General features: G+C 48.6%; 1 protein-coding gene across 1 annotated transcript; it reads right to left on the bottom strand.

Moving 5' to 3' along the window:
* Nucleotides 1–8007: 8007 nt before the first annotated feature.
* LOC141043056 (uncharacterized) lies at nucleotides 8008–9089 on the bottom strand. Its single transcript, XM_073511974.1, has 2 exons — nucleotides 8540–9089; nucleotides 8008–8498 (listed from the first exon to the last, which is right to left on the bottom strand). Exons 1-2 carry the CDS (start codon nucleotides 9087–9089, stop codon nucleotides 8008–8010), a joined length of 1041 nt encoding a protein of 346 aa, XP_073368075.1.
* Nucleotides 9090–12628: the final 3539 nt, after the last annotated feature.

Raw genomic sequence — 12628 nt, 5'->3', positions numbered from 1 at the left:
TAACTATCTCTTACTTATGTCCAGCGAAAACCTTTCAGGATGCCGTCCACACTAGGACACAATGTACAACCCCAGAATCTATTTGTGGAAGAAGTGCGCCATCCATGTTACCAGATGGTAGCAGTTCAGAGGCAACACCACCGGAGAGCAGTCTGAGCATAGATAGTATAGTTCTTGAGGCTCTACTAGAGGCAGAAAGAGATGGTGTGGCTGCCATGAATGAGGTAATCTCGATCTTGAAGCTGGAAATTATGCAATTAGCTGCATGCATTATGCAAGCAACCCAAGAATTGGAGGAAGTAAGAATGTTGCATTTGAAGACGGAGGAGGTCCTGCTGCTTCTGCTATCTGAAGCCCAAGGTAATCCCAGTTCTTCTTTAGATAGCAGTTGAAATTCTCATTAGATTATTGTACTTGCATGTTGTGTCATGTCTCTGAATGGATTATGTTGTAAGACCCTCTATGTTGTCCATGTGTTGTAATGATCCGAATTTTTTAGGCGAGATAATCCTCAGTACTTGTATGATTGACATAAGGTGAACTGTTTTTCGTGTGAGCATATTGTATTGGATGAAATAACTGTTTGACTCAAAGTGTATCCAACCTACTGAATTCGAAGATCACGGCATTTCTAAATCATAATCATATATAAAGGTGGAATAAATCTTTGTTGTGGTTTTGAAGAAATAAATAACAAAACGTAGAATTATCTGTGGATATTCGTAATCGAATAAAAATTGGATTTGGATTTAGTTGCCAAGGACCAGGGCAAACGTGAATGCTAATTCTCCCAAGTTTTGAACGAAGCGGCTAAACACCCACTATCATTTGTGGGCTGCCCGAAGCAAGTGTTTGCAAGATGGAAATTACTGTCTACCCCTGACACTTGACATCCTTATCGACCAGATTTACACTGATGTCGATAGGGGTAGACTAGTAACTTCAATCAGACGTGACACGACGGCCTCTGAGCCCATTTAGACACGGTGGGTGCCAAACGTGGGCGGCAAAACACATTTGATTCAAGCTCGTCCAAAAGACATGTGTCTCTCCCTCCATTTCCCCATTCATCCACGATGGGTGGCAAAACAAACTCTCCTCGTCCGAAATCGATGTAGGCTAATATTTTAAATAGGGGCAGATGTGTAACTTCCCTCAGATGTGACTGGTACCTCTTGAGCACTGCGTTGGTTTTTTCCTTGAAGAGGAAAGGGTGATGCAGTAAAGTAGCGTAAGTATTTCCCTCAGTTTTTGAGAACCAAGGTATCAATCCAGTAGGAGGCTACGCTCGAGTCCCTCGCACCTACACAAACAAATAAGAACCTCGCAACCAACGCGATAAAGGGGTTGTCAATCCCTTCACGGTCACTTACGAGAGTGAGATCTGATAGATATGATAAGATAGTATTTTTGCTATTTTTATGATAAAGAGAAATAAAGATGCAAAGTAAAATAAAAGGCAATAGAAATAACTAAGTGTTGGAAGATTAATATGATGGAGAATAGACCCGGGGGCCATAGGTTTCACTAGTGGCTTCTCTCAAGAGCATAAGTGTTACGGTGGGTGAACAAATTACTGTCGAGCAATTGATAGAATTGAGCATAGTTATGAGAATATCTAGGTATGATCATGTATATAGGCATCACGTCCGTGACAACTAGACCGACTCCTGCCTACATCTACTACTATTACTCCACACATCGACCGCTATCCAGCATGCATCTAGAGTATTAAGTTCATAAGAACAGAGTAATGCTTTAAGTATGATGACATGATGTAGAGGGATAAACTCATGCAATATGATATAAACCCCATCTTGTTATCCTCGATGGCAACAATAAAATACGTGCCTTGCTGCCCCTGCTGTCACTGGGAAAGGACACCACAAGATTGAACCCAAGGCTAAGCACTTCTCCCATTGCAAGAAAGGTCAATCTAGTAGGCCAAACCAAACTGATAATTCGAAGAGACTTGCAAAGATAACCAATCATACATAAAAGAATTCGGAGAAGATTCAAATATTGTTCATAGATAATCTTGATCATAAACCCACAATTCATCGGTCCCGACAAACACACCGCAAAATAAGATTATCGAATAGATCTCCAAGAGAATCGAGGAGAACTTTGTATTGAGATCCAAAGAGAGAGAAGAAGCCATCTAGCTAATAACTATGGACCCGAAGGTCTGAGGTAAACTACTCACACATCATCGGAGAGGCTATGGTGTTGATGTAGAAGCCCTCCGTGATCAATGCCCCCTCCGGCAGGACGCCGGAAAAGGCCCAAAGATGGGATCTCACGGGTACAGAATGTTGCGGCGGTGGAATTAGGTTTTCATGGATGCCTCTGATGGTTTGGGGGTACGTAGGTATATATAGGAGGAAGAAGTACATTGGTGGAGCAACGTGGGCCCCACGAGGGTGGAGGGCGCGCCTGGGGGGGTAGGCGCGCCCCCTGCCTCGTGCTCTCCTCGTTGATTTCTTTACATGGACTCCAAGTCCTCTGGATCACGTTTGTTCCAAAAATCACGTTCCCGAAGGTTTCATTCCGTTTGGACTCCGTTTGATATTCTTTTTCTGCGGAACTCTGAAATAGGCAAAAAACAGCAATTTGGGCTGGGCCTCCGGTTAATAGGTTAGTCCCAAAAATAATATAAAAGTGTATAAATAAGCCCGTTAAACATCCAAAACAGAATATATAATAGCATGGAACAACCAAAAATTATAGATACGTTGGAGACGTATCAAGCATCCCCAAGCTTAATTCCTGCTCGTCCTCGAGTAGGTAAATGATAAAAACAGAATTTTTGATGTGGAATGCTTCTTGGCATACTTCTTAATGTAATCCTTTTTATTGTGGCATGAATATTTAGGTCTAAAAGATTCAAGATAAAAGTTTAATTTGACATAAAAACAATAATACTTCAAACATGCTAACCAAGCAATTATGTCTTATCAAAATAACATAGCCAAAGAAAGCTTATCCCTACAAAATCATATAGTTAGGCTATGTTTCAATATTGTCACACAAACGTTCTCATCATGCATAACCCCGATGACAAGCCGAGCAATTGGTTCATACTTTTAATGCGCTTGAGCCTTTTCAACTCTGACGCAATACATGAGCGCAAGCCATGGATATAGCATTATGGTGGAGTAAAGTATAATGATGGGGGTTATGAGAGAAGACAAAAGGTAGAAAGTCTCACATTGACGCGGCTAATCAATAGGCTATGGAGATGCCCATCAATTGATGTCAATGAGAGGAGTAGGGATTGCCATGCAACGGATGCACTAGAGCTATAAATATGTGAAAGCTCAACAAAAGAAACTAAGTGGGTGTGCATCCAACTTGCTTGTTCACGAAGACCTAGGGCATTTTGAGGAAGCCCATCATTGGAGTATCCAAGGCAAGTTCTATAATGAAAATTCCCACTAGTATATGAAAGTGACAACATAGCAGACTCTCTATCATAAAAATCATGGTGCTACTTTGAAGCACAAGTGTGGAAAAGGATAGTAGCATTGTCCCTTCTCTCTTTTTCTCTCTTTTTTGGGCTTTCTCTTTTTTTTGGCCTCTTTTTTTTGTAGTCCGGAATCTCATCCCGACTTGTGGGGGGATCATAGTCTCCATCATCCTTTCCTCACATGGGACAATGCTCTAATAATGATGATCATCACACTTTTATTACTTACAACTCAACAATTACAACTCAATACTTAGAACAAGATATGACTCTATGTGAATGCCTCCGGCGGTGTACCGGGATATGCGATGAATCAAGAGTGACATGTATGAAAAAATTATGAATACTGGCTTTGCCACAAAATACAATGTCAACTACATGATCATGCAAAGCAATATGACAATGATGAAGCGTGTCATAATAAATGGAACGGTGGAAAGTTGCATGGCAATATATCTCGGAATTGCTATGGAAATGCCATAATAGGTAGGTATGGTGGCTATTTTGAGGAAGATATAAGGAGGCTTATGTGTGATAGAGTGTATCATATCACGGGGTTTGGATGCACCGGCGAAGTTTGCACCAACTCTCAATGTGAGAAAGGGCAATGCGCGGTACTGTAGAGGCTAGAAAATTGTGGAAGGTTGAGAGTGCGTATAATCCATGGACTCGCATTAGTCATAAAGAACTCATATACTTATTGCAAAATTTTATTAGCCCTCGAAGCAAAGTACTACTACGCATGCCCCTAGAGGGATAGATTGGTAGGAAAAGACCATCGCTCTGTCAGCACTCCCGGAGTGCCAAGTCGACGAACACACACGCGAGAGAACAGAGCTCTAGATGGACGAAGAACAGAAGTGTTTTTGCGCTGTAAACTTCACAGCTTTTCTGCTCCTTTCTTGCTTCTATTTATTCAAAGTACAGAGGGGAAACTGGGGATCGTGGCCCCTGACTTGGCGCCTACGTGATCCACAACGCTCGTGCCATCCCACGAGCAGATCAACGAGGCGCACGACTCGCTCCAGGCCGTTGCAACCTTCGAGCAAAGCTAGCTAACAGAAAGACTGAAAAAAACGGGAAAGCTAACCTGACAGAAAAACTAGCTAACTGAACTTTGACAGGGCTCGGGGTTTTATTTCAACAAATCACCCCCTAAAACCTAAGCCCTTGTCAATCTCTACCATGCCGATCCTTGCTCGCAGCTCCGTGAAGCGCACGCGCCCAAGAGCCTTAGTGAGAAGATCGGCGAGCTATCCGTCTGTGCCGACGAATTCCACCTCCACTTGCTTGTTCTCCACACATTCTCTGGTGAAGTGGAAGCGGACATCGATGTGCTTGCTTCGCTCATGAAACACGGGATTCTTCGCGAGGGAGATGGCAGACTTGTTATCCATCCAGAGTGGGAAGCAGGCTGGCCTCTCCTTCTTGAGCTCGCCGAGGAAACGAGCCAGCCAAACTCCTTGGCATGTTGCTGTCGTGGCGCCGATGTACTCGGCCTCGCAGGAGGACAGAGCCACGACCTTTTGCTTGAGGGACTGCCAGCTGATAATACTGTTGCCGTAGAAGAACATGGCGCCGGTCGTGCTCCGACGTGTGTCGATGTCTCCTCCCATGTCACTGTCGCTGTAACCAGCGAGGTGGCCATCTCCTTTTCCCCTTGGGTAGTAGCAGCCCCAATGCAGAGTGCCGGCGATGTAGCGCAGAATCTTCCTCACCGCAGCCAGATGCTTGATGGTGGGCGCCTCCATGAAGCGCGAGACGTAGCCGACGGCGAAAGCGATGTCCGGCCTGGTGTGAACCAGATAGCGCAGACACCCGACGAGGCTGCGGTACTCCGTCGCATCAGTCAGAGGCGCGGTGCTCTGCTTGCTAAGCTTCAGTCTGGGTTCCATGGGCACCGCGCACGGGTTGCACCCTGTCATGCCGCCGCGCTCCAGAATCTTCTCAGCGTAAGCCGTCTGGTTCAGGGAGATACCAGCCCGCGCCTGGTGCACCTCGATCCCCAAGTAAAAACTTAGGAGACCGAGATCGCTCATCTTGAAGAGCTTCATCATCTCCTCCTTGAACCGCGTGACCTCCCCGTCGTCGTTGCCGGTGATGACCAGATCATCGACGTACACCCCCACAAGGAGGCGAGACGATGCGTTGCCACGCCCGTAGATGGCGTGCTCGGTGGTGCTGCGCTCGAACCCGAGCGACGCGAGGCATGCGTCCAGCTTCTGGTTCCAGGCGCGCGGCGCCTGTTTCAAGCCGTACAAGGCCTTGTCGAGGCGCAGCACCTTGCTCTCCTGTCCGGCGGCGATGTACCCAGGTGGTTGCGCGACGTAGACCTCCTCCTGGAGCTCCCCGTTCAGGAACGCACTCTTCACGTCCATGTGATGCACGCCCCAGCCCGCGCGCGCGGCCAGAGCGAGCAGGAGGCGCACTGACTCCATGCGGGCGACAGGCGCGAACACCTCTTCATAGTCCACGCCCTGGCGCTGCACGAACCCTTTGGCGACGAGGCGGGCCTTGTGCCGCACCACCGCGCCCTGGGTGTCGCATTTCACCTTGTAGACTCATTTGAGACCAATGGGGCGGTGACTAGGAGGGAGATCAGCGAGATGCCAGGTGCGATTCTCCTGGATAGACGCCATTTCCTCGTCCATAGCGCGCTTCCAGGCTGCATCTCCTTGCGCCTCATCCAGAGAGGCCGGCTCCTCTGCTAGCCCGAGGTGCAGCTCCTCGTCGTCGAGGTTGAGGATGTAGTCCGTGAGCTGTTGGTTCGGCTGCACGATGCCGTCCCGTGCATGCGTCACCATCGGGTGCACGCCCGCGTGGTCAGCTGGTGGCGACTCGATCGGAGTTGGCGAAGCGCTTGGCGGAGAACGTGACATGGCAGGGCTGAGCTCAGGATTGAGGTCCCTCCCGCCGGTGCTCATGGGCGTGAACGGAGTGGGCGCGTCGGCTCCTACTGCAGTTGCGTCCCCGCCAGTGCTGGCGTGTGGTGGAGGGGCCGGTGTCGCCGGCGCTGAGTGACGCACCCCCTCAAGCACAGTAGCCGGCCCATACTCGACAGTGAACGTCGCCGCGCCGGGAGCGTCCCCGCCCCGTTGCCAGTCCCAGCTTGCTCGCTCGTCGAAGACGACGTCGCGCGTGACGTGCACGCGCTTAGTAGCGGGGTCGTACGCCCGGTAGGCCTTGCCTCCCGGCTCATACCCGATGAAAACCATCGCCTTGCTCCTGTCCGCCAGCTTTGCCAGGTGCGGGCGCGTGTCCTTGACGTGAGCCACGCACCCGAAGACGCGCAGGAAGTGCACGTTGGGTTTGCAACCATGCCACGCCTCAAATGGCGTCTTCCCAGTCAGGCTCCTTGTGTACGACCTGTTCATCAGAAACACGGCAGTGGTGACAGCCTCACCCCAGAAGGAAGCCGGCACGCCCCTGGACTTGAGCATGCACCTCCCCATGCCCACAACGGTCAGGTTGCGGCGCTCCACCACTCCGTTTTGCTGCGGGGAGTAGGGCGCCGTCAGGTGGCGCTGCACGCCGTGGTCGGCGCAGTACTCCGCGAATGTCATGCTCGTGAATTTGCCTTCGCGATCTGTGCGGAACGTGCGCAGGGAGCGGCGCGACTCGGTCTCCGCGGCGGCCTTGATCCGGCGGATCGCCTCGGCCGCCTCGTCCTTGGAGCGCAGCAAGACGAGCCAAATGTAACGGCTGTGGTCGTCCACTAGCAAGAGGAAGTAGCGCTTCCCGCCCGGCGTCGCCGGCGAGATCGGCCCGCAGATGTCGCCGTGGACCAGCTCCAGTGGTTTCGTCGCGCGGAACTTGGCGACCTGAGGGAACGAGGCCCGCCTCTGCTTGCCAGCCAGGCAAGCCTCGCAAATGTGCTCCGCGTGGACGATGAGGGGAAGGCCGGTGACCATGCCGGTGCGCGCCATCCTCTCGAGTCCCTGAAAGTGGATGTGGCCGAATCTCTCGTGCCAGCGCCAGCCTGCACCGTCGCACTCGCTCGCCGCGAGACACGCCGGCTTCACAATCTTGAGATGCAACACATAGAGGCGCTTGGCCGAACGAGTTACCTTGGCGAGCAGATTCTTTTGGCGATCGCGGACTGTCATGACGCCATGCTCCACCAGCGTCGCGCAACCGACCTCGTCCAGTTGGCCGATGCTGATGATGTTGCTCTTGAGGCGAGGTATCCAGTAGACATTGGTGAGGCCACAGTGGTGACCGCCTGCCATAGCGAACAGCACCGTGCCCCCCCCCCCCGCGTATGTCCACTAGAGACCCGTCGCCGAACTTGACCGATCCCGTCACGGACTCATCCAGGTCCGCGAACGCCAACACGTCACCGGTCATGTGGTTCGACGCCCCAGTGTCGAGGTACCAGGCGGCATCGGTGTCGCCAGGAGACTGCTGCAGTTCCACGCGCGCGCGCTCCTCGTTGAGGAACACCTACGCCGCCGCGGTCGCGAGGGATGTCTGGGGCGCAGTCAGGTTCAGCTCCGGCCCTGCCGTGCTCCCCTCGTCCAGAGTGCAGGCCTGGGCCATCAGAAGGCCCGGCTCATCCTCGTCAGCTTCGCGAGGTTCGCCTCCTCATCGCGCTTCTTCTTCCGGCATTCCCGGGCCCAGTGGCCCAGGTTGTTGCAGTAGCGGCACTTGTCGTTCTTGCGGGCGGCGCTGCCAGAAGAGCTCTGGTTCCCGCGCCCGCCTCGGCCACCTCCGCGACCGCGCGAGCGTCCGCCACCGCCGCCACTGCGGCGTCCGCCGCCGCCGGCAGCTTGGTTGCTGCTGCCTCCGGTGGCTCCGGCCTGGTCGATCTTCTGCTGGCGCGCCATCCACTCCTCGTGAGTGAACAGCAGGCTGCTCCCGCCTTGGGCGACCCCGTCCAGCTCGTAGCGTTCCTCCGCCGCTTTCAGTCGGCCGGTGAGCTCCTCGACCGTGAGCTCCGACAGGTCAAGCAGCGTCTCTATGGAGAGAGAGCCACCTGTGCATAGCACGGCGGGACGACCCGGAGAAATTTCTCCACGGCCCTTTCTTCCTTCAGATCATCACCAAGAAGAGCTAGGTTATTCATCATACCGGTGAGTCGAAGGGCAAACTCGTCGACGGTCTCCCCGTCCTTGAAACGGATGTCGTCGAACTCGCGGCGGAGGGACTGCGCCTTCGCCTTGCGTACGCGGTCGACTCCAAGACGGATCGTCTTGATGGAGTCCCACGCCTCTTTCGCCGTCTCCTTCATGGCAAGCGTCACCAGCATCTCCGGCGGTACGGCCCGGAGGATTGCCTCCAGCGCCAGGCGGTCGTCACGATAATCGGCGTCATCGTCAGGACACGGGCCGATCTCGATGACGGTCCACAGGCCTCTCGCCTGCAGGATTACCTTCATCAGGAGCGACCACTCCGCGTAGTTCGTCCTCGTCAAGGGAGGGTAGGAGGTGGATCCAGTCGCCTCACGGAGCGGCCGTGGCATCGCTAGCTCACGGCCGGACGACCTCCCTGAGCCGTCGCCCAGCAGGGGCGCAGGCGTGCCGTCGCCGCCGCCGCTGGTGCCCTTTCCGTCCTTCTTCGCCCCAGCCCCGGTCTTCACCGGCGAGGCGGAACGGGAGCGACTTGGATTGCTCTTTCCCATGACCAAACGCGGCTCTGATGCCAACTGTCAGCACTCCCGGAGTGCCAAGTCGACGAACACACACGCGAGAGAACAGAGCTCTAGATGGACGAAGAACAGAAGTGTTTTTGCGTTGTAAACTTCACAGCTTTTCTGCTCCTTTCTTGCTTCTATTTATTCAGAGTACAGAGGGGAAACTGGGGATCGTGGCCCCTAACTTGGCGCCTACGTGATCCACAACGCTCGTGCCATCCCACGAGCAGATCAACGAGGCGCACGACTCACTCCAGGCCATTGCAACCTTCGAGCAAAGCTAGAAAGACTGAAAAAAACGGGAAAGCTAACCTGACAGAAAAACTAGCTAACTGAACTTTGACAGGGCTCGGGGTTTTATTTCAACACGCTCGTCCCCGACCGCCACTCATAAGGAAAGCAATAAAAGAACACCTACGTGTCAAAATTGGTACACAACTTTTACCATACGTGCATGCTACGGGACTTGCCAACTTTAACACAAGTATTTCTCAATTTCACAATTACTCAACTAGCACACTCTAATATTACCACCTTTGTATCTCAAAACACTTAACAAGTATCTAACTTCTCATGATATTTAGTGAACTCAATATGGAAGATTAATTTCACAATTAAAGCAAATTACCATGCTGTTTAAGACTCTCAAAATAATATAAGTGAAGCATGAGAGTTCAACAATTTCTATAAAATATAACCACCGCCGTGCTCTAAAAGATATAAGTGAAGCACTAGAGCAAAACTATATAGCTCAAAGAATATAAGTGAAGCACATAGAGTATTCTAACAAATTCCGAATCATGTGTGTCTCTCTCAAAAGGTTTGTACAGCAAGGATGATTGTGGAAAACTAGCAAATAAAGACTCAAATCATACAAGACGCTCCAAGTAAAACACATATCATGTGGTGAATAAAAATATAGCTCCAAGTAAATTTACCGATGGATGAGGACGAAAGAGGGGATGCCTTCCGGGGCACCCCAAGCTTTGGCTTTTTGGTGTCCTTAGATTATCTTGGGGTGCCATGGGCATCCCCAAGCTTAGGCTCTTGCCACTCCTTGTTCCATACTCCATCAAATCTTTACCCAAAACTTGAAAACTTCATAACACAAAACTTAACAGAAAATCTCATGAGCTCCGTTAGCGAAAGAAAACAAAACACCGCTTCAAGGTACTGTATTTAACTCATTCTTTATTTATATTGGTGTTAAACCTACTGTATTCCAACTTCTCTATGGTTTATAAACTATTTTACTAGCCATAGATTCATCAAAATAAGCAAACAACACACGAAAAACAGAATCTGTCAAAAACAGAACAGTCTGTAGTAATCTGTAACTAACGCAAACTTCTGGAACTCTAAAAATTCAGCCAAAGTAGGACGACCTAAATAATTTGTTTATTGATCTGCTTCAATTGGAATCAATATTATATCACGTTCTGGTAATTGTTAACAATTGTTTTCGTGAACAGAAAGTTTCTGGAATTTTCAGCAAGATCAAATAACTATCATCCAAGAAGATCCTATAGGTTTAACTTGGCACAAACACTAATTAAAACATAAAAACAAATCTACCCAGAGTCTAGATCAAAGATTTATTCCTAAACAGAAGCAAAAAGCAAAAAATAAAAATAAAATTGGGTTGCCTCCCAACAAGCGCTATCGTTTAACGCCCCTAGCTAGGCATAAAAACACGGATAGATCTAGGTGTTGGCATCTTCGGTAGGCAATCCATAAGTGGCTCTCATAATAGATTCATATGGCAATTTAATTTTCTTTCTAGGGAAGTGTTCCATGCCTTTCCTTAACGTAAATTGGAATCTAATATTTCCTTCCTTCATATCAATGATTGCACCAATCGTTCTAAGGAAAGGTCTACCAAGAATAATAGGACATGAAGGATTGCAATCTATATCAAGAACAATAAAATCTACGGGCACATAATTCCTATTTGCAACAATAAGAACATCATTAATTCTTCCCATAGGTTTCTTGATAGTGGAATCTGCAAGGTGTAAGTTTAAAGAGCAATCATCAAATTCGCGGAAACCTAACAAATCACACAAAGTTTTTGGAATCGTGGAAACACTAGCACCCAAATCACACAAAGCAAAGCATTCAAGATATTTAATTTTAATTTTACTAGTAGGTTCCCACTCATCATAAAGTTTTCTAGGGATAGAAACTTCCAACTCAAGCTTTTCTTCATAAGATTGCATTAAAGCATCAACGATATGTTTAGTAAAAGCTTTATTTTGACTATAAGCATGTGGAGAATTTAGCACGGACTGCAACAAGGAAATACAATCTATCAAAGAGAAATTATCATAATTAAATTCCTTGAAATCCAAAATAGTGGGTTCATTGCTATCTAAAGTTTTAACCTCATCAATCCCACTTTTATCAATTTTTGCATCAAGATATAAAAACTCCGAATTTTTTGAACGCCTTCTAGGTAAAGGTGGATCATCTCCAGTCCCATCATTAAGATTCATATTGCAAAACAAAGATTTAATAGGGGACTCATCAATAACTTTTAGATCTTCATCTTTGTTCTCAAAATTTTCCGGCTTAGCGGCCATCTTATTAACTAAGGTGGCCTGCTTATCCGAAACTTCAGCTATTAATTATTCGAGATGAGCAATCTGAGATTTCAAACCATAAAATTCTTTAGACATATCATCGAGCTCTATATTCATATAACCCATAAAGCTTTTTTGTTCCTTAAGCTTGTTCCTAAAGAAATTATTATGCTCAAATTGTAAAGTCATAAAACTCCTGACGTTGCTTTCGATCTCTTCTAACCTTTTAAGGTGAAGATCACCAAATTTAGGTAGAGCCATCGTGACAAGCAAGCAACCCAACACACGACCAAACAAGAAGCGAGCGAGAAAGAGGCGAACGGAAAGGAGAGGGCGAATAAAAGGGCAAGGGTGAAGTGGGGGAGAGGAAAACGAGAGGCAAATGGCAAATAATGTAATGCGAGGGATAAGAGTTTGTGATGGGTACTTGGTATGTTGACTTTTGCGTAGACTCCCCGGCAACGGCGCCAGAAATCCTTCTTGCTACCTCTTGAGCACTGCGTTGGTTTTTCCCTTGAAGAGGAAAGGGTGATGCAGTAAAGTAGCGTAAGTATTTCCCTCAGTTTTTGAGAACCAAGGTATCAATCTAGTAGGAGGCTACGCTCGAGTCCCTCGCACCTACACAAACAAATAAGAACCTCGCAACCATTGCGATAAAGGGGTTGTCAATCCCTTCACGGTCACTTAAGAGAGTGAGATAAGATAGTATTTTTGGTATTTTTATGATAAAGAGAAATAAAGATGCAAAGTAAAATAAAAGGCAATAGAAATAACTAAGTGTTGGAAGATTAATATGATGGAGAATAGACCCGGGGGCCATAGGTTTCACTAGTGACTTCTCTCAAGAGCATAAGTATTACGGTGGGTGAACAAATTACTGTCGAGCAATTGATAGAATTGAGCATAGTTATGAGAATATCTAGGTATGATCATGTATATAGGCAT

This window comes from Aegilops tauschii, chromosome 3 (genome assembly GCF_002575655.3).
Source record: "Aegilops tauschii subsp. strangulata cultivar AL8/78 chromosome 3, Aet v6.0, whole genome shotgun sequence".
Classification (NCBI taxonomy): Eukaryota; Viridiplantae; Streptophyta; class Magnoliopsida; order Poales; family Poaceae; genus Aegilops; species Aegilops tauschii.
The sequence above is the reverse complement of the archived record's forward strand: the minus strand, read 5'-3'. Positions and strand labels throughout refer to the sequence as shown.